The 24,180-nt window shown below is 33.8% G+C and overlaps 1 protein-coding gene across 20 annotated transcripts in view; it reads left to right on the top strand.

Moving 5' to 3' along the window:
• The window catches only part of LOC149411205 (antichymotrypsin-2-like), a 126,721-nt gene that overhangs the window by 69,849 nt on the left and 32,692 nt on the right, over window positions 1-24,180 (top strand). Inside the window, exons 9-10 of one of the 20 annotated variants that reach the window (XR_016304889.1) lie at window positions 7,491-7,684; window positions 12,275-12,411. The exons of 13 other annotated variants lie outside the window; for them this stretch is intronic. Coding sequence is in view for 6 of the 7 variants with exons in the window: in XM_089647398.1 (XP_089503524.1) it covers window positions 23,332-23,468 (137 nt within the window). In the remaining variant the exon portion in view is untranslated. Of the gene's footprint in view, window positions 1-723; window positions 868-7,490; window positions 7,685-12,274; window positions 12,735-16,504; window positions 16,655-18,925; window positions 19,207-23,331; window positions 23,470-24,180 lie in introns of those variants that run through there. 6 more of the 20 variants (XM_089647407.1, XM_089647406.1, XM_089647398.1 and 3 more) reach the window with 6 other exon arrangements.

The following is a 24,180-nucleotide window of genomic DNA, read 5'->3' as shown; positions in this document are numbered from 1 at the left end:
CCTACTTTTATTTCTACCGCGTTTGTTTTGGCCTAATTTTTATTCTTTTTTTAACTATTTCTTTCTCGTTTTTTTTTTCTTCGAATAAATCGATACCCGAATGATGCTGCAGAAGTATGCATCTATTCCGTTTATTTCCGCCTGTATGCTATTTTTCTTGTTTGACACTGGAATAATACACAACATAATAATGACTTCAAAGATTCCAGTTTTGTGGTGCTTGGTTGAATTTCAAAATACACATTAACATTGCTAAATAAATAATTTCAAAGATAGATGAAGGATTGTAAATCGTGTTATCGTGGCATATCTCATGTACCGGTGGTGGTTTGCATGTATGTTTGTGTGAAGTATGTCATCATGTTTGGATGTGTGTATGTGTGAAGTGGGCCAGCAATCTTTTGATAAATTGGCATACAGATTTCCATACCAATTAGGCTACCTGCTTTTTCTAAATAATGTTTTTTTAGCTTGTTGATTTTACACGCTAAAATGTTGTCTTTGTGGAAGAATAATATATAAAATTTCAGAAATGGCTGCCGAGGCCTGTTCCTCACATGACTGTACCGAATGGTCTTATTTTGAAAGTGGAAGCGTGTACCCAAATGGTTTGCGTATGTTAGTGTAGACAGCAATCTCCACAGACATAACGAACATCTGCCTGAAAAGCAGATTTTGCGTTTGATTACACAACATTTGCTACAAATAGAATATTCCTTCCAGGTATAAATATGATGCTCATGTCCATGCCAAGGCCCCTGAAGAAGATTGAATTTAATGCCGACCGTCCTTTCATATTCATGATCGCTACCACACGCAATTATCCCGTCTTTATGGGATCCTTCTCGGGATAAACCTAACCTAAAAGTAATCATTTGCAAAAAACTTTTCTTAAGATTGTGTTATGTTGCTGTAATACAAGGAGCTAACTTATTTCAATAGCATGCTTCTTTCTGTATAATATTATGTGTCTGCTGCTTTCGGCCTGTTTTGTTATTAATGTATGTGTCTGTAATTGTTGTAAAATATTTTATTTTTGTACTTGCTGTAGGTGTTGCTTTTGGTGTTGCTGTCGATTTTTTTGGAGCCCGCGTGGTTAGTGATAATGCCGTGAAAACGGTATCAGGTCGTACGTTGAAGGCTTTGAAGCTTGCTTGTTCGAATTTTGTAATGGAACTTCTCTTTTGGTTACATGTGTCGTTTATAAGATAAAGAGAGATGTTACAACAGAGCATCGGTGGTATGTCGTGTCTAATCATACCTATTTAACTGTCTCCAGTCTCAATATCTAAATTATCTTGAAGCTGGTGGTTTTACGTTACGAATATTCATGTTGGAGCTTTTCAAGGATTCATGTTACGATCATTGATGTTGAAATGATATGATCCGAGATGATGAACTTGCTTTAACATTCTATTTTACCTACGATCATTGATATTGGAGCTGCTTTAATGTTTCATGTTACGATCATTGATGTTGAAATGATATGATCCGAGATGATGAACCTGCTTTAACATTCTATATTACATACGATCATTGATATTGGAGCTACTTTAATGTTTCATGTTACGATGTTGAAATGATATGATCCGAGATAATGAACCTGCTTTAACATTCTATATTACATACGATCATTGATATTGGAGCTGCTTTAATGTTTCATGTTACGATCATTGATGTTCAAATGATATGATCCGAGATGATGAACCTGCTTTAACATTCTATATTACCTACGATCATTGATATTGGAGCTGCTTTAATGTTTTATGTAACGATAATTGAAGTTGAAGCTTCTTTTCCTTTTACCGTTGTTGATGTTGAAGATGCTTTATTGTTTAATGTTACGATCATCGGTGTTGAAGCTACTTTTCATGTTACGATTGCTGACGTTGAAGCAGTTTTTATTTCTTATCGTGATCATTGATGTTAAAGCTGCTTTTTTAACATTTACACATTTCATGTAGCGATGGTTGACAGTGACTCTAACATGTACGTATACTGTGGGTCTTTATGTTTTACGTTTGAGAATCTTTAGGGTTCACGTTAAGATCGTCAATGTTGAAGCTAACTCGTAACTTGAGCATTTAAAGTGACATTGTTAATGTTGAAGCTTATTATTATTTTTATTTATTTAGTAATGTTTTAAAAAATCCACTTGAAATAATATTGCACATTTTTTACGCTTTAATTAAAACTTCACTTATTTCTAATACTTATTATATATCCTTTCGTTACAATAATAATTGTTGATGTTGAAACATATTATACATCCCTTATGTTTAACGTTACAATAATAATTGTTGATGTTGAAGCTTATTATACACCTTTATGTTTAACGTTACAATAATAATTGCTGATGTTGAAACATACTATACATCCCTTAAGTTTAACGTTACAATAATAATTGTTGATGTTGAAACATATTATACATCCCTTATATTTAACGTTACAATAATAATTGTTGATGTTGAAACATATTATACATCCCTTATGTTTATCGTTACAATAATAATTGTTGATGTTGAAGCTTATTATACACCTTCATGTCGTTACAATACTAATTTTTGATGTTGAAACATATTATACATCCTTTATGTTCAACGTTACAATAATAATTGTTGATGTTGAAACTTATTAAACATCCTTTATGTTTATCGTTACAATAATAATTGTTGATGTTGAAAAATATTATACATACCTTATGTTTAACGTTACAATACTGATTGTTGATGTTGAAACATATTATACATACCTTATGTTTAACGTTACATTAATAATTGTTGATGTTGAAGCTAGTTTATGCATTGTGAGCCTTTATGTTGCACGTTGCGTAACGTTACAATTATTTAGTTGAGGTTGAAGCTAACATTTCACTTACCTATCTTATAACTTGTCTATTTTATTTCTCGTCGCAGTGAAGATTCCATTTCACATTTCAATTATTATGAAATAATTGATATTAAATCCATTATTATTTAAGTAATTTTCTGTTTCACGTTTAAGGAACATTTTCAAAAGTCAATTTTGAAGCTACCTTATTAATATTATTATTATGTTTGCATGTAAGAAACTAAACACTAGAGAGCAGTGAACATTGCCCTGAAATTTACACATCTTTCCCTGTCTGAAATATCTATTTCAACAACACTATTTTCAGCTCGTAATGCCATTTCCACCACGAACGCTACGATGCATTGAAATATCCATTCAAAATATGTTAAACTCAGTATGATGACCTAAATTTAAGATTAATGTATTTAAGAAACCTAAATAAGGACGACTTCGGGTAGTATAACTACTAATCTGTAATAATACAGTTATAGCTAAATATTCAGAGTGAATTTCAGAGGTAAATACGGGGCTAATGTCAGCTATGCCAGTTAATTTCACTTCGGACCATCCATTTTCGCTTCTGATCCTTGACTGTCGGCGAACTCGCATTTTCATAGGATCCTTCAGAGGTCCTGAATAAGTAAGTCATTTGCTAAAAAAATCCTTTGTTAAGAACATTTTTCAACGCCAATGAGCGTAAAAGTATTGCACAAAATAATATATAATTTAATCGAAGATTTAAGTTATAAATCGTCAAAATATTTCAAATGTACTTCTGCCAGCCTTAACACAAATACATATTTTAATTGATTTAAATTGTTTAAATTTAGGTTAGCTAATAAAAAGCTAAAGACTTATAATAATTCGTATAATATTTTAAAGCAAAACTAGCAAAAAGTGTATTTTCATAAAATAATTAAATTAGCGCTATCTATGAACGTATAGATTATAATGAACTGTTGCGTTTAACCTTACTGAATATTTAATCCATTTTCGGTCGTTAGTGGAAATTTGAGGATTTTTCAGCCATTAAATTTTTCAAAATATGAGCTGTTCAAATTAGAAATTGTCGATATTCTTTTTTTTTCTTTGGGATCGGTTTTTTTTAGAAACGGGAACGAAGAAGGCAACGAAAGAGAGGCATTATTTTTTTACGATTTTAAAAAGGTTCCAAAAAACGCAATATTCCTTTTTTTTATTTTTTGTTATCAATTTTAATTTGTATAACTCTAATATATTTTAAAGTTTTTCTTTTATACATTCATTAATTTACAATAAATTGTTCAATTTACAAAAAAAAAAAAACTATTTATATTTAAACAAGTTCTGCTGTTTAATTATTATTAGGGGCCGTTCAAGTATTATGTAAGCACTATAGGGGGGCAGGGGGGTCTTTGCTTTGCTTATTTTTGATGACATGGGAGGGTGGGGGGGTCGAGATAGTGATTACGTCAGCACTGCTCAGCAGTAGTTATTTTTTTTTACACATTGGCAACCCACACATTGTCTATGTTTAAAAACCGAATACATATTCGGGGATTCCCACAAATAATTAATACGTTTAGGTACTCGCTTAAAAAACAGAATACATTAACAGAAAAATGCATATAGGTACCAATTTTTACGTAAGCATGGGAGGGGGGGGTAAGAGCTTTGCTTACTTTTGGTGACAAGGGGGAGGAGGGGGTAAATAATTGTAATAAATCTGCTTACGTAATACTTGAACGGCCCCTTACGCGTCATAGCTGTTTCGCCTTCTGAAGGCATTATCAAACTGTTTATCTATTATCATTATGTTATTTAATATTGGACAGCTCGACAATGCCTGCGGAAGTCGAAACAGCTGTCAAGCATAAAAATAATAATACAGCTTGTTTCTAAATAAACTGTTGTTTTTTTTTGTAAATTGGTAGTATAATTTTGGTTGCGTATTTTGGGATTGATACTGCATATTTTGGAATTTCTAGTGCATATTTTGGCATTGATAGTAATAAATAATAGTAATTTTGGAATTTTGAGTACATATTTGGGCATTGATAGTGCATATTTTGGAATTTTTAGTGCATATTTTGACATTGATAGTGTATATTTTGGAACATTGAGTGCATATTTTGGCATTGATAGTGCATATTTTTAAATTTGATGTGCATATTTTAGCATTTATAAAGTATATTTTTAAATTTTAAGTGCATATTTTAGTAATGATAGTGTATATTTTCATGCATCTATCACCTTTTTGAATGTGCATATAATCCAATCTCTAATTTTAAGGTTTTTAAAATTTCATATTTATTTTTAAAAAAATAATAAAAAAAGTTAGAACACAAATCTATAGAAAGATTATCTTTATGTCAGGTGGCAGATCTGCATTTGAGGTTTTTTGGCAACTGAACAATATTATTTTACTGCGCAATATGTTTTTTACTTGAATTTGGCCGCTATATTGCCGCTGAAGCCCGTGATTTTATTCGTGTGTTACAATGTTTAACGTATTTTTTCACAACCTCACCTAGGTTTTTTTTATCTTATTCTGCACTAAACTTGTCCACAATATTACATTGTGCGATTTTGATTTTTGAATCGCGATTTATTTTACCACTGTGGGATATACATAGTTACCACCGGTAGAACCTAACTAAAAACGTTTTATACTCCAAAATAATACAATTTTCTATACCTTCACCTGAAGTAGAACCAACCTAACAATATCTTCACCTAAAGTAGAACCAACCTAACAATATCTTAACCTGAAGTAGAACCAACCTAACAATATCTTCACTTAAAGTCGAACCAAACTAACAATTTATTCACCTAAAGTAGAACCAACCTAACAATATCTTCACTTAAAGTCGAACCAAACTAACAATATATTCACCTAAAGTAGAACCAACCTAACAATATCTTCACCTAAAGTAGAACCAACCTAACAATATCTTAACCTGAAGTAGAACCAACCTAACAATATCTTCACTTAAAGTCGAACCAAACTAACAATTTATTCACCTAAAGTAGAACCAACCTAACAATATCTTACCTGAAGTAGAACCAAACTAACAATATCTTCACATAAAGTCGAACCAAACTAACAATATATTCACCTAAAGTAGAACCAAACTAACAATATCTTCACCTGCAGTAGAACCAACCTAATAATATCTTCACTTAAAGTAGAACCAAACTAACAATATCTTAACCTGAAGTAGAACCAACCTAACAATATCTTAACCTGAAGTAGAACCAACCTAACAATATCTTAACCTGAAGTAGAACCAACCCAACAATATCTTAACCTGAAGTAGAACCAACCTAACAATATCTTAACCTGAAGTAGAACCAACCTAACAATATCTTAACCTGAAGTAGAACCAACCTAACAATATCTTCACTTAAAGTCGAACCAAACTAACAATATATTCACCTAAAGTAGAACCGACCTAACAATATCTTAACCTGAAGTAGAACCAACCTTACAATAAACTCTTCACTTAAAGTCGAACCAAACTAACAATATATTCACCTAAAGTAGAACCGACCTAACAATATCTTAACCTGAAGTAGAACCAACCTTACAATAAACTCTTCACTTAAAGTCGAACCAAACTAACAATATATTCACCTAAAGTAGAACCAACCTAACAATATCTTAACCTGAAGTAGAACCAACCTAACAATATCTTAACCTGAAGTAGAACCAACCTAACAATATCTTAACCTGAAGTAGAACCAACCTAACAATATCTTAACCTGAAGTAGAACCAACCTAACAATATCTTAACCTGAAGTAGAACCAACCTAACAATATCTTAACCTGAAGTAGAACCAACCTAACAATATCTTCACTTAAAGTCGAACCAAACTAACAATATATTCACCTAAAGTAGAACCGACCTAACAATATCTTAACCTGAAGTAGAACCAACCTTACAATAAACTCTTCACTTAAAGTCGAACCAAACTAACAATATATTCACCTAAAGTAGAACCAACCTAACAATATCTTACCTGAAGTAGAACCAAACTAACAATATCTTCACTTAAAGTCGAACCAAACTAACAATATATTCACCTAAAGTAGAACCAAACTAACAATATCTTCACCTGCAGTAGAACCAACCTAATAATATCTTCACTTAAAGTAGAACCAAACTAACAATATTTCAATTTCAAGTAGAACCAAACTCTAAAAATCTCCACCTCAAATAGAACCAAACCAACAATATTTCAAGCCCTCTGAGAATCAAACTATATATTTCCCCAGCAGAAGCAATATCTCCACCCAAGTACAACCAAACTAACATCTCCACACCAAATAGAATCACACCATTAATATCTCCACCCCCAATAGAAGCAATATCTCCACCTCAATTTGGACCAAACTAACAATATTTCAAGCTCTCTCAGAATTTAAGTATATCTTTCCCCAGCAGAAGTAATATCTCCACCCAAGTACAACCAAACTAACATCTCCACCCCAAATAGAATCACACAATTAATATCTCCCCCCCGGTAGAAGCAATATCTCCACCCCAATTTGGACCAAACTAACAATATTTCAACCCCTATCAGAATCAAATAATTAATATTTCCACCCCAAACAGAACCATACTAACCACATCTCCCTGATAATAGGACTGGTTCATTGTGTGTTGACCCCACAGGGTTAATGATGGCTTGTCGTGGCTTCCCGATGCCAGTGCAGTCGGTGACTTTTGAAGCCGACCACCCCTTCCTATTCCACCTCGTGGGCGAAGAAAGAGAGACTGTGTTTAGCGGCAGGTTTGCTCTGTGAGCGGAATAGCTATCACCAACCATCACCCGCACCATCTCCTTCCATTTCTTCTATTTCTCCCAGGTAACTAACACACCAATCGGAAACATGCTAAAGGGCTTCAAACCTTTGAAAAACAAACTCGTGGAGACTATCTTTAATTAAAGTGTACCTCTATGTAACTTCTCCTATTTGTGATCAAAATTTGACACCTTTTACGCACAGCTCCTACCCTTACTAAACATTCAATACTAACCCATGCCTAATAACGATTTGAAATTTTAATTAAAATCAAGTTTTATAGTGTCCGCTGTATTTACCTTGTGTTTATATTAAACCCACCCCGTACATTGTTACAAATCATATAATTAACATAAATCATAAAATGAAAGCATTAATATTACACTAATCTACAAACAAATCTACTGAAATCTGAAAAACGCTAATTTAAAATAAAAATTAATGCAATCTGGTAAAACCATTCTTCTATTGATTATTAGCAAATTTAACTTATTCTATGAATGTAAGAATGGAATGAGATGTCTTTGGTCTCTTATGCACGCGTGAATAAATCTAAATCAGTGTGGACTAGGTCTCTGGTATCCATATCCGAGAGATGGAGTAATAAGTCTGCACCATTTTTAATAGATTCAAATCACAGATTTGATGATACATAACATGAATGCATCACTTTACCAACAGATTACACCTCCAGTTCTTCATTTTTTCCGCTAATAGCACTGGATCAATAGATCACTGCTATGTTGTATCTTAAACAGACCATTGTAGATTATCTGCTTTGCTTTACGAATGAATTAAACTTATTCATAGAATTAGGGATCTAGGTCTCTTCTTTGCTGTAGGTGCGGATTTATCTCAATTAGACTATTTCGCTATGCTATACAAATAAGAGCATTGGACATCTACATATAATATGTAGGTCTCTGCTTTGCTGTAGTTATTGTAAAATCTATTTAAAATCATTTGAGATTGGGGCCTCTGCTTTGCTGTAGTTATTGTAAAATCTATTTAACCTTCCAGCGGGCGCGCTGTCGTAAAATTTACGACAAACGCGCCTTATCGTTTCCCCCACTCTTGCGACTTAGTTGTAAGCATCGAGCTTCGAGCTATGCTAGAATCAAATCAAATGTCAAACATTTACCGCAAGATATAAATGCTTTTCTCAAAGTGAATTACGGTAGGGCAGTTGAACCGATAACAGAAGAATAAAACAGAAGCTTTCCAAAATGCGGTGTTTGTCGGTTATGGGCACTAGATAAGAAAAGATCCTCCGCATCAATGAAGTGTTGCCGTTGCCAGTCCTTTACATGCAAGAACCATTCTTCAGTTGAGGTGGTTTGTAACAATTGTAAGGATGAGAATATTGATTCTGACTAAATAGGTCGATAAAATATTTTGTTTTGAGATATTAACATGTTTAGAGTGTTGCTTCGTTTTTTTTAAAAAAGTCAAATATATTTTTTTAAAGTACTGCTTATTATGATTTTTCATATCCTTAAAGAAATTCCCTAACGTTTGTATAAAGAAAATACCACTTACATGGAGAAAACTTGATGACGTAAAATTTACGACAAGCGCCCGCTCAAGGGAAATTTCTCAACTCGCCCGCTGGAAGGTTAAAATCATTTGAGATTGAGGCCTCTGCTTTGCTGTAGTTATTGTAAAATCTATTTAAAATCATTTGAGATTGAGGCCTCTGCTTTGCTCTAGTTATTGTAAAATCTATTTAAAATCATTTGAGATTGGGGCCTCTGCTTTGCTGTAGTTAAGCTTGTAGGTGTGAATGCATCTAGCTAAGAGGTTTTGATCTATTGAGATCTTATTGCAGCGTTTTTCTCCATGACTTCCCTGAAGTTCCCCAAACTCTTCACGGCAAACAGACCCTTCATAGCCCTCCAATACACAGCCGACGGAATTGTCATCTTCGCTGCCAGATTCTCTGAAGTAAAATCCATCTCAAATTCAACTCAAACCACTTGTATACACATATCACTGAAACTCACACAACTTATTTTCACATATCACTGTAACTCAACTATTGTAGCTTCTTCTTAAACTCGCCATTGGAACCCAAACCACTTATTTACACTTATCACTGAAACTCAACTTAAATCACTTGTATATTACTACGTGGTTTGTTCTTACACTCGCCACTGGAACTCAGCCCAAACCACTTATTTACACTTATCACTGAAACTCAACTTAACTCACTTGTATATTACTACGTGGTTTGTTCTTACACTTGCCACTGGAACTAAGCCCAAACCACTTATTTACACTTATCACTGAAACTCCATCAATTTATTTACACATATAACTGTAACTCAACTATCGTGGCTTGTTCTTAAACTCACCACAGAAACTCAACCCATACCACTTATTTACACTTATCACTGAAACTCAACTTAAATTACTTATATATCACACCGTGGTTTTCAACTCAAACCCAGTATTTTTAAAGCACCACAGGTTTTTTTTGATTAAAATGGCAGTAATTTATGGTAGCACGAAGGGAGAGATTGTATTGAGAGAGAAACTGTCGAAATGTACAAACAAATGTATTATTCATCTACAAGATTCTTCTTTAGATCGATTCTTATTTCATTGCGACCACGAATCCTGCATTATTTCTTTGTACATTTTAATTGGTGAAAAACATAGATAACGGAAACAAGGGAGATGGGCCATGAACAGTGTAAAATCGCACGCACAAAAGTGTAAATCGCAACTATAAATAAAGTATTTTTCTATTTACACACTAAATGGAAAACTTTTACTGGCTTCGCCGTTTAGTCGTAGCTCGGCGACAGTCTGCACGCTTCCACGCTATATCTCCATTGGCTTCTATTATCTATGGTTGAAAAGATCTTTCTTGCGATTTAATCGCGGATCTAATGGCGCGTTCACACCTGATCTATTCTTTGAGAATTTATGGTCAATTCATAAAACAAAAGTTGAAGTCAATTCAACATGTGTTCTCATTTCAAATATAACATTCATTTGAAATATTTCATAGAATAGACGAGGTGTGATCCCGGCTTAACACATTCTTCATTAAGGCGATGCACTACGTCGTGTAATATTTTGAATCAAGCCCCTATCAATAACACACCTTACGTAGATGGCGATAAGGCTGAAATTCCCGCTTCACACCAGTTTTGATTTATGCAAGAAAAAAACATGGCCAAAAAGTGCCCTTTATTTTATTTTGTGGATGTTCAGGCACAAATATTTAAATGTTTTTCGATCATTTTATAAATAACATAATTTGCCACATTGTACAATAAAACCATAACCGAAAATGGGTTCGTAAGTAGGAGATTTTGAACTTTAAAGCAGTTTTCATAGACCTGCACATTATTTTTTTCTGGGCTTATAAAAAGACTTATCTAAAAAATACTCGATTATTTCAAAGGCCAGGATGTATTCTACTCGCAGTATTTAATTAAAGCATCTGAAACATTTCTAGGCGACCAAATTTTCAAACCAAAAACACATGATTTTAAATTACTACGTTATGCATCGCCTTAATATAAATTTTGGAAACTAATATGGAGTAGGTACCTACTTATATAAAAGCATGATATAAAACAATTTAAAATAACGTTTTTACTAAATACATTTGATACATTGCATGTTCTCTAATAAACTAACAAATTTAAATGTCCAGTAATTTTTCGACGACCAGCAACAAATTAAGAACAAAAAATTTATTTTTTTAACAATAATGTTACTGTCGTTAATTCATTGTACATTTAGTTTTAAAATCGGGTGCTTTTTATCTATCATGATTTTTTGCTTGATAGATAGATAAAAAGCACCCGATTTTAAAATTAAATGTACAATGAGTTTTAACGATAGTAAAATTATTGTAAAAAAAGAATGTTACTGTCGTTAAAACTCATTGTACATTTAATTTCAAAATCGGGTGCTTTTATCTATCATAATTCTTGGTTTATTTTTTTGTTCTTTGACATATATTTTGGTGATGCTTTATTCTATACATATAATATACGTTCACTAGGTTGTGTACCCATTTTAATTTAACTTTAGTATTGTTGCAACGCAATAATAGTTACAGCCGTTTCCGGGATTTATCAGGACGTACCTGACTTTTATTTGATTTGTAGATGGGTTTTTCGTTAATGAAATCATCGAAATACCATCTATAAACTTTATCACTGGTTAAAGCACATACTTGAAGTATTTAAACAAATGATTCATGAGCATATTTGGAGTAAAACATGTAAATGACATTTTGCAGTCCAATGATATTTTTTTTCAATTTAAAACAAAATATTTATTTTTCCATCACACTGCCACAGTCACAACGGATCACATGACATGCGCTATGTCTCTTCTATACGGTGCTGTAGGAGTGAGACGCAATGCGTATCACGTGATCTACTAGGCTGTATCCAGTGGCGTTGTGTGACCGATTTTTTAAAATTTTGTTTTTAATTGAAAAATATATATCATCAGCGAGCAAAATGACATCTACATTTCAGAAATATCTGATTAAAATTCTTCAGGTATGTGCTGATACAACCTGCATAAAAAATTGAAATTCTTTTCTAAAATCATTGGGTACACAGCCTGTGGAACAACTGGAATGTGTGGTGTCATCTTCTAATTATTTTTTTTTTCAAACAGCCGTAATGATAGCTTGCTTTTCCATGCCAATGCCCTTGGAACAAGTGGTATTCGAGGCGAATAGACCGTTCTACTACCAGCTGTGGACTGCAGAGGGCGATATAATCTTCAGCGGAAAATATCTCAACAACTAACCAACAAAACCTACATAATTAATATTCATCAAACTGCATATATGTTATTATCACTATAATGGTGGAAATAGTGCCACGTTTACGGTCGATCGACCAATGACGTTGCGCCGACGAGCTGGAGGGCGTGGCACTACAGCTCTTCATTTATTCGCCTACATATTACGGTATGTAACCGACGTAGATGAGGCACTATTTCCATCATAAATGGCATCATGTTAACATTCGGCTATTGGATTAACAACATTATTATATTTTTCTCTGGTGTAATGTAAACTGTATTATCAAACCTGTAAATGTAAAAATAAATAAATAAACATATTACATGATCACGATGTATCACTGACAGAAGCTCCAAATCCTGATTGTCATAATTAATATTATACACTATCATAGCACCGCCATCTTTATTAATACAAGCCGTACTGTAGAAAATGGACAAACAGTTCAGTATTTACAGTAGTATAAGTTAGTGGGATAAGTACTAAACTCTGCTAAACCCAGTGCAAATGTCCGGTTTCTTTAACAGTCAGTTAATTTTCTACAGTACGGCTTGTATTAATAAAGATGGTGGTGATCATAGTCATTATTGGTATTAACCATTCATTACCATAAGAATATTATGTAATCAACAAAAAAGCATTTCAAATTACAGAAATGTAAATAATAAAGGTAATATAGAGACGACGGGGCTAAGCTTAATAGTTCTTGGTATGAGGTACTTGATGAGTACAACAAAACTAAACGACAAAAACCACAATAATATCACTAATTTTTGTATTGAAATACTGACGGTATTGTATTATTTGTATTGAAATAATACGGTATCACTTCTACAATCTACATGTCTGCCCTGATGTAACGTTTCCCGAAACATTGGGTAAAGAAGCAAGAAGCGCAACACGGCATAGTAACTCAAAAATTTATCACAATGAAGGTAATATTATTATTTATGTTTATTTAACCGTATTGACCAAAATTAACCATGTTTAAAAATAAATCTTTGCTCTTATTCTGGTGGACATAAATTATTAGAATATTGATCTAAAAATAGGATTGGTCCAAAGATAATAGAAACAAGGAGATGTGCCATAGAATATAATTAGTATGCACAATGAGTGTCGCTAACATCGTTCACCCATACACTCATCTGCGCCCCTCCTTTGTTTGTACCTACACACCAAACGCATAAATTTAACTAGCCCTAGCGTTCAAGACAGTTCCCAACCAACAACAAAATAAATATAGTTGTCAAAAAGGCATCGAAAACAATAGTGACCGTAATAACATTAAGGGCCTTTGAATGAATGAATTATTTTATTTATCTGTTTACACCTTTAGGACTTTTACATAAAACAAGTCTTAGTTACATTACAATAAAGTACCCTAAAATAAAGTCAGAATCTTAACGACGTAAGTGAAGAAGCCATGCACGAAAATATGCGACGCACGGCCCTGGTGTATTGGACAGACCTAAGGTTGAATTTGCCTTAGCAAATCTCTAAAATAATGTGGGAATCTTAATAAACATAGTAGAATTTGTAGGAATTAAGTAAAATGTGAAACTCCCGTTATTGGAGTCTTGTGTCGCCTCAAAAGAAAAAAAATAGGAATATGGTAAATAAGTTAAAGATTATTTATAATGATATTAGGGAAATAAAATGTTGGAAATTTCTGATTTAAATTTTAGTAGGGAAAAATGAAAATATCAACGGAACTGAATTTATTTCCAAGCCTTATGTAGCCTTTCAACTTGCGAATCAATTAAATAGTTTGTTTTCGACGAATAAACAAAGAACAACTATGGAAGCCTCGCGTTACGATTTGGTACTTTGAACGTTATTAGCTTTGTTGAGTCAGGTACATCCATTGAGCCATGAATTTTTTTTACTAACAAACATTATTTTTTAACTACTGCTTGATACTTTCTCTCACTTGTTATTTTTTGTATGTTTTATTTAGTTATAAAAATATTCATTTTTTTATATCTAGTATAAACCTTTTAACGACTTATTTCTATAACATTAAGGACACTTTACAATACATCTAAAACTTTTTTATAGTATTTAGGCATAACCTACGAAAAGCTGCTAAGCTTTTAGCTTCTTTAACATCTGTCAGTAGTTCATTAAAATTCTTAAATCCTTTAAAATAGAGTTTATTTTGGTTTTTGGAAGTCTAAAATCTCCACAGTTTCTCGTCGGGTAACCATGAATGGCAAAATTAATATTAAGTCTGGGTCATGCGTTACACTCCTCAGATGGACAAAATAACTACATAATGGAGAAATAGTATACAAGTACATCAATAAATATATATTTTTTTTTTTGATATATGACTGCAGTGAATACTTATCATGTTAAATAAACAGAAATACATTAAATATTTTCACGCCTCATTATTCTTGCTTTGATGCCAGATGGAGAGGTTTTGAAAATAATATCGAAAAGGTCTGTATATTATGTATAGGCAGTTACTTGCGCTACAGTAATATTGGTGCTGTGTTTGACACAGCGGAAAAGATGGTGGAGTCGATAAAATTTAACCCCTTCAGCGTTTTAGGGTCAAATATGACCGGACGTCCATATTTTATGAAAAATTAGGACATAAGATGTATAATATATAGCGCATTTGAAGGGAACAGGGACACTGATATTTATAGCACTTCAAATTTGAGGGCATTCAGTGAAGTTATTCAGTAATTAAACAAAAGTATAAGACTTCATTATTTATCGTTCTCCGGGGAGAAAGCGTAGTAGTTTTAGATTAAACATTAATGTTTTGTAACAGATATCAATCACAGGTTTGAAGGATAGTGATTATCGCCAATTTAAATGGGTTGTTGGATGAATGAGTCTGTGGTTCTCCAATCCGCAGAATCCAAGGTTGCGTTATTCCTCTCGGTGTGCAAAAATGAGAATTCGGATATCTTAAATTTAGTTTTTATTTTAACAAAACTCACGTTACAATAATTTTATGAATAAAACAGATCGCGTACGTTAGAGGAGATTTAGGGCTAAACCGGCGGCTAGACCACTGGAGATAGAATGAATTATTTGCCGCGCGAGGTATCGCGGGCAGGTTCACAGTGGTACCAGCCTCACAAGAATGTGGGTGAAAACTCCCTATAATTTACCCTACACAGGTTATGTCAATATATCTAAGAAAGTTCCTATGTACTTTCTCCAAGCGGTGTAAATTACTAATTTTCAATAGGTGACCATACAAGAGATGCTTATTCTAGCTGCAATCTCACAAGGGAGTAGTCAAGTAGTCTCATTGGTGAAATATGTGTACTTAATATATTATATACATTCAAATTTATAAATAAAAAGTATATATTATTTTGTTTAATGTATTGGAATACCTTTTGAAGATTATACAGATCAATATAATATTTAATCATTGAAGAAGAAAATAATATTAATAAATCAAAACAAAAGACGAAACAGAAAATGACACAGAAAGTAAAAAAAGGTAAAGGTCTCGGCTGAGATCTGATTATTTTTCGTAATTTTTATCCATTGATAATAAGCTCACTGATAAGACAAAGGTCGTGGGCTCAATCCACAATTGCGACCGTTTTTTGTTTGTTTTCTGTGTCTATTTCTGTTTCGTTTTCCATTTAAATTTATTAATAATATCTTATTCTTCAATGTTAAAATATATTTATCTTTTTAACTTGGAGATAGATCTTCAACAAATTAAATCAGGAATTGTAAAAACTGGAGGAAAGAGATGCAAACGAACTGAAGATAATGACTTTTGACTGAAAAATTTGAATACTGTTCAAGAGTCCTAACTGTTCCTTACCGTCTGGCGTCTGAAGCCAGTGAGACTATAGTATCCCCAATTGTGGTTGATGTTGTAAGACTGGAGATAGTGGGGAGGGGAAGGAGGCATGGAAGAGGAAGGTGAGGAAGTACCTAGCACTCAAATCTCCTCGCCCAACACGACTAAAGCCATTGCAAGCAGCGTTTTCATTCTTAATGGTGTTTAATCATGGCCGTATTGAAAGTATCCACTACCCTGGAATGTGCCGCAAATATACTAGGTATATAAAATATCGTAATAACTCTCTATTTATGTTTTATTCCAGAGGTAGTGATCATTTCGATGGCTTTCCCGGGCATGAAGCCTCCCAAACAAAATTCCTTCACGGCTGATCATCCTTTCTATTTCGCTTTGATCGACAACAATGGACAAACCGCCTTTACGGGGAAACTTGCTAATTGAGTAAATATTAAGCGTAAGGAGTTATTTTGACCCCATTATTGTCAATAACTTATCATTACACAACAAACATGGAGTAATATTTATTTAATTATTGTTAAAACGTATGTAACCTGTCATCAAACCCCTTAGATGCTGTAATATTACTCTTCTTACTGTGAAAACACATATAACTTTTAATCATACTCCATAGATAGAGTAATATTGACCTTGTTAGTATTAAAACGCGTATAACGTATCAGTACACCCCTTAGATAGAGTAATATTGACCTTGTTAGCATTAAAACGCGTATAACGTATCAGTACACCCCTTAGATAGAGTAATATTGACCTTGTTAGTATTAAAACGTGTATAACGTATCAGTACACCACCTAGATGGTGTAATATTACTTTTCTTACTGTGAAAACACATATAACTTTTAATCATACTCCATAGATCTAGTAATATTGACCTTGTTAGTATTAAAACGTGTTTAACGTATCAGTACACCACCTAGATGGTGTAATATTACTCTTCTTACTGTGAAAACACATATAACTAAAACACACATAAAAATCATACTCCATAGATAGAGTAATATTGACCTTGTTAGTATTGAAACGCGTATAACGTATCAGTACACCCCTTAGATAGAGTAATATTGACCTTGTTAGCATTTAAACGCGTATAACGTATCAGTACACCCCTTAGATAGAGTAATATTGACCTTGTTAGCATTTAAACGCGTATAACGTATCAGTACACCCCTTAGATAGAGTAATATTGACCTTGTTAGCATTTAAACGCGTATAACGTATCAGTACACCCCTTAGATAGAGTAATATTGACCTTGTTAGCATTTAAACGCGTATAACGTATCAGTACACCCCTTAGATAGAGTAATATTGACCTTGTTAGCATTTAAACGCGTATAACGTATCAGTACACCCCTTAGATAGAGTAATATTGACCTTGTTAGCATTTAAACGCGTATAACGTATCAGTACACCCCTTAGATAGAGTAATATTGACCTTGTTAGCATTTAAACGCGTATAACGTATCAGTACACCCCTTAGATAGAGTAATATTGACCTTGTTAGCATTTAAACGCGTATAACGTATCAGTACACCCCTTAGATAGAGTAATATTGACCTTGTTAGCATTTAAACGCGTATAACGTATCAGTACACCCCTTAGATAGAGTAATATTGACCTTGTTAGCATTTAAACGCGTATAACGTATCAGTACACCCCTTAGATAGAGTAATATTGACCTTGTTAGCATTTAAACGCGTATAACGTATCAGTACACCCCTTAGATAGAGTAATATTGACCTTGTTAGCATTTAAACGCGTATAACGTATCAGTACACCCCTTAGATAGAGTAATATTGACCTTGTTAGCATTTAAACGCGTATAACGTATCAGTACACCCCTTAGATAGAGTAATATTGACCTTGTTAGCATTTAAACGCGTATAACGTATCAGTACACCCCTTAGATAGAGTAATATTGACCTTGTTAGTATTAAAACGTGTATAAAGTATCAGTACACCCCCTCGATGTTGTAATATTACTCTTCTTACTGTGAAAACACATATAAATTTTAATCATACTCCATAAATAGAGTAATATTGACTTTGTTAATATTAAAACGTGTATAACGTATCAGTTTATTCCTTAGATAGAGTAATATTGACCTTGTTAGCATTAAAAGGCGTATAACGTATCAGTACACCCCATAGATAGAGTAATATTGACCTTGTTAGCATTAAAACGCGTATAACGTATCAGTACACCCCTTAGATAGAGTAATATTGACCTTGTTAGCATTAAAAGGCGTATAACGTATCAGTACACCCCTTAGATAGAGTAATATTGACCTTGTTAGCATTAAAACGCGTATAACGTATCAGTACACCCCTTAGATAAAGTAATATTGACCTTGTTAGTGTTTAAACATGCATAACTTATCAGTACACCCATTAGATGGAATAGTATTGAATTTGATACTACGGAAACACACAACTTATCATTATACGCCGTAGATGGAGTAATAATGACCTTGTTATTGTTAACACATATAACTTACACCCCATACATGTGTGGGAAGCGAGTGCCACGTGATAAGCCACCGACAAGTACTAGCGAGCTACTAATAAATCACGCCCTTTCTGAACACCTTATTAAAAGACGACGTGCGTCTGCGCACCTTATTTTGTTTGCGAACTAGTATAGTACGTATTATTATATTTAATGCTATTTAAGAATTTTTTCATATATTTTAATATTTTTATTTTCAGGATTGGTGTTTGCAGCTATCTCAGCTGTTTATCACAAACCAGATCCCAAACAATTCGAAGCTGATCACCCATTCATCTGCATGATCACAAATGACCAAACCGACATCCTTTTCGTGGCGAGAGTTACAAAAATATAATTCTGTCATTCAATTACCTAAAATACATAAACATATACTTAAAAGAGAAGAGTAGTTTTTTAATTTGATTTGTAAATGTATTCATCATAAAAAAAATTAAAATTCGAATTCAATTGATTAATAAAATACTTGTGTTGCTCTGCAAAAAATAAAGTTTTATTTTATCAGTTTTACATCACTAAACTAACACGCTTTTTACCAACTCTCCTACCTGTAAAAAACACAGAAATGACATTTTACTTAATTAAGTCAATTTCTTTCCAATATCCTTTTATAATTTTTACTAGCTGTATCCCGCCACGCATTTCTGTGGCTCTTACCAAAACTTTCAAGAGCGTTCTCGAACTTTTCGGATCCTTCTAGACTCACCTTATAGAACCTTTTTGAACTTTCTCCTTCCAGAACCTTCTAGAGCATTCAAGATCCTTCATGATCCTTCATGAACTTTCTGGAACCTTACAGACTCACTGACACAGTTGGTGGGCCCATTCTGAAATAATCTGAAGCATTCGCGGCCTTCCCATAATAAAGCATATTATCATCATCCACTCGCACCCACGCTCAGCCACCCCCACCAAACTCTCTTATGTTCGATGTGACACCAATGGCTATCTACCACCATAAGGGGCCGTTCAAGTATTACGTAAGCAGATTTATTACAATTATTTACCCCCTCTTCCCCCTTGTCACCAAAAGTAAGCAAAGCTCTTACCCCCCTCCCCCCTCCCATGCTTATGTAAAAATTGGTACCTATATGCATTTTTCTGTTAATGTATTCTGTTTTATAAACAATTCAACTTTGGCGAAAGAGGATCAACGGTAACACAAATATTAACTTGCTTTGATTTGCTTACAACACGTCAAATCGTCAATCGTACTGAAACGAAACAATAGATTGATGAAAGAAATTTTGACGCGCGGTAATTCCCCCATTCGCTCCTAAGCAAGTACCTAAACGTATTAATTATTTGTGGGAATCCCCGAATATGTATTCGGTTTTCAAACATAGACAATGTGTGGGTTGCTAATGTGTAAAAAAAAAATAACTACTGCTGAGCAGTGCTGACGTAATCACTATCTCGACCCCCACTCCCCCATGTCATCAAAAATAAGCAAAGCAAAGACCCCCCTGCCCCCCTATAGTGCTTACATAATACTTGAACGGCCCCTAACCACCGGTGGGTGGCATTGGCTGGTTGTGAAGAAAATTAGGCGGGAAGGGAAACACAAGTTTCTTTTTATAATATATATTAGATTCCAAAAATCTTTCCTTACTTTCTTTTGTAAAAATCTGATTTTTGAACAATCTGTCTTAGTTTGTGTTCTGTTTTGTTTTCCACGTCGTACATCATCTGTCAGTTTTGACCTTGACATTATAATTGTGAAGCACTGCTTTATCGACAACGCGGGAACAAAGCGAAATTCAAAATTTAAGGGAATATATTTCCTTTGCATGTATATTAGCCTCCGTGCTGGTAACCAAATTCTTGTAAAAGTTTAGTGCAATTTAGGATTCATTCAAAGCTATAAATCGAAAGGAATCTGTAATGCATCTGTCCTATTCATGGGGGAAAGAAGGGAGAGGAGATGGCACTAGGGCAACCGGGCACAACACAATGAGTGTGGCTTACGGGGCCAGTATGATTTCACCGCTCTGTGGGAGCAAATGTTAAACTATGAAGCTGAAATGTTTTGTTTAAATCAACCTAAAATTTCACCGGTGGCAAAATTTTATTTTCGTTTTTTACTCCAAATAATGTCAGGAATCACTGGAAGGAAGTCAGGTACGTCCCTGTATTCCTATATAGGTTAACTTTTCTATTTAATTCTAAATACGTCACTTGCGTGGTTATTGTAATGACTTGGAAAATATCTTGTTGATAGAGTATACAGGGTGTATCGGCACTAACCCGACAAACTTTAACCAGCTATTCCTTAGCACATTTGGAGTAAAAAATGTTATGGGCACTTTGCTGTCCGGTAGAATTTTTTTTACAATTAAAAACAAAAAAAAATAAAATTTCCACACTACATCACTGTCATTGGCATTGCGTTTCGTGTTCAACAGCTGTTATAAGCAAGTACGTCAAAAAGCGTCTTCGCTCTTTCGCACACACTAAAGAATAATAGTTAAAAATGAGACGAATGGTGCCGTGCCATTTCGTTGTGATTGTAAGTGTGCGCCAATATAGGTACACACGTGCATTATTCAACGGAATTCAAATAAAATATTTGCCAGATGGGTTTTCAAACTTTGACAAAGGATAAAACAGTGGTGACATGTGGTGAAAATATGAATAATAAATCTTTTATTAAAAAAAAACGTTACCGGACAGCAAAGTGCATGTAAGATTTTTTACTCCAAATATGCTAAGGAATAGCTGGTTAAAATTTGTCGGGTACGTGCCGATACACCCTGTATAGAGTAGATTTAATTTTTACTGAGATTACGAAAATGTTACCAAATGTTTCATTTTAGGTTTTCTTTAAGTATTTTTATACATTTTCATACTGATTTTGTTTTAAATATAGCAACCCTGAAACTTTCGTTGACTTTTGACAGATTCGTCGGCGATTGATGGCGTAAAGTTTATACGTTTATTTGGCTTCCGACTTGGCGGCTTGCAGGCATAACTGTGAGGGTACAAACTTTGACGAAATCAAACTATATTATTAATAAATAAGTATGATTATAATTTAAATCTGTAAGTTGGATAATATCAAACATCTAACAAGATGTACACGATATATTGGAGAATTATTGTTTAAAAACAATTTTGTTCAGCAGTTCAGTTCTACACTTGGAGGAAGATTCTACAAAAACCATTCTTGGTTTTGATATATTTTATGTAAATCTTTTTACTTGTTTTTATTGTGTTATATTATTCATAAACTTTCCCTGTTCCTAAGACGTTAAAAGTTCATTCATACGTACCTTTTTTATATGTCCACTGTCCGGAACCAGTGAGACTATGGCATACGCAATTGGGGTATGTTGTGAGGCTGAAAGTAGTTGAGCGAAGAAGGAGATGGAGAAGAGGAAGGTGGGGAAGTACCTGGCTATTCAGATCTGGACCAAATAGCAACGCTTCAATACTGAATGATGGTCTTATACCAAAGTGTTACTTGAGAGTATCTTCCGCTCTGGAACGTACCGCAAATATACCTTATATTATTTCAGATGATTTTGGCTTTGAGGGCAAATGGTGACGGGTGAAGTGTTGAAATGGGGTCAGAGGAATAATAAAACATGTTTTCCTAATACATTCAACTAAGTCGTAGGAAAGGAGTTTTTTTTAATTTTAGAAATACAGCATTTCCAGGTTACAAATAATCTAGAGCAGAGGTTCCCAAAGTGGTCTATATGGACCCCAGGGGTCGATATCGGCTTGCTGGGGGTCTATGTCAGCGAGAAAAAAAATTGGGGTTCCACGACATTCAAATGGGGGTACATTTACCTCAAGTCAACATTTTCCGAGTTCTGTAAATGACACAATAGACCTAACACAAAGACTGAGAAATTACTTATTTGATATTTGCATTTTTATAATTCGTAAAGTTGTTAATTGAGGTATATAAATAGAGTCTACGTTCCTTTTCTCGTCAGAATTAATATATTCAAGCAAAAACATTGCACATTGGAAGCCGCGAATTTTCCTAGTTCCCCAACTTGTTTTTGAAAAACGTCCAGGGTAATAATGACGTTCAACATTTAAATGTACTTTACACAGACTTCAAAACTAAGTTTAAGGACATTTTGACTATCGAAATGGAACATTGAAAAATCGGAAAACATGTGACAAGAAGAAATGACCGGAATAAGCACTGACAAATAACTTAAGGGGCAGTTCTGTAGGGCCAGCTACAGAAAGAAATTCACATTGCTTATCGTGCTTCATTTTCATTTGGTGTAATACCTCACAAGGGTGCCCTTGTCTGCACAATGCAAAAACAGAGGAACTATATCGCCACCTGGTTGTAGGGCAGGCAAGGGAAGGGAATCTTTTTACCAAAAAAATAAATGATTATCACATGGGACGTTAATAGTTTTAGGAAAATTCAATATTCGGCAGGCAGGGGGTCTACGGAAAAAAATATTTGGCAAGTGGTCTACGGGGAAAAAAAGTTTGGGAACCTCTGATCTAGAGAGCTGCGGTTGAGAACCTCTGGTAGATCATGCTTCTTGGGAATGTCTGTCCAGTGCCTGCTCGCTGCTAAATTTCGTTGAAGAGTAACGCTACTAATTAATTCATATTAAATTTATTATAGCAATCTTTGGCTTTGGAAGTGCCGCTCCATCTTTCAAACCCCGGATATACTTCACAGCCAATCGCCCATTCTTTTTCTCATTGGTCCGTGACCGGGAAACCATCTTCTCTGGGAAATTCACAAATGTTGGATATTAGCGTAAGAAGTAACATTTAACACTTTATTATTCTAAATACCTTCAATACTTTCAATTAGGAACATCTAGATAAATACTCAGAAAGTGACAGATAAGATAAGATGGCTGACGATATTGTGGGTATACTTTAAAAGAATTTATTAGAAAGCTTACTGATAAAAAAATACTGTTAATTTATTAAAAATCTGGTCAAATATTTCGTCTTCCTGTTAAAAACGGGAGTCTAGGCCTTTAAGGCGATGCACTATGTAGTAATGCAAAATCATGTGTTTTTGGTTTGAAAATTTGGTCGCCTAGAAATGTTTCAGATGCTTTAATTAAATACTGCGAGTAGAATACATCTTAACCTTTGAAATAATAGAGTATTTTTTAGATAAGTCTTTTTATAAGTCCAGAAAAAAATAATGAATAAGGCCTATGAAAACTGCTTTAAAGTTCAAAATCTCCTACTTACGAACCCATTTTCGGTTGTGATTTTATTGTTTAATGTGGCAAATTAAGTTATTTATAAAATGATCGGAAAAAAATTAAATATTTATGCCTGAACATCCACAAAATAAAATAAAATGCACTTTTTGGCCTTGTTTTTTTCTTGCATAAATCAAAATGGATGGTGTTAAGTGGGAATTTAAACCTTATCGCCATCTACGTAAGGGGTGTTATTAATAACGGCTCGATTTAAAATATTACACGACGTAGTGCATCGCCTTAAC

Source organism: Hesperophylax consimilis, chromosome 26, assembly GCF_061612785.1.
Source record: "Hesperophylax consimilis isolate HC1 chromosome 26, BYU_Hcon_1.0, whole genome shotgun sequence".
Taxonomy (NCBI): Eukaryota; Metazoa; Arthropoda; class Insecta; order Trichoptera; family Limnephilidae; genus Hesperophylax; species Hesperophylax consimilis.
The sequence above is the reverse complement of the archived record's forward strand: the minus strand, read 5'-3'. Positions and strand labels throughout refer to the sequence as shown.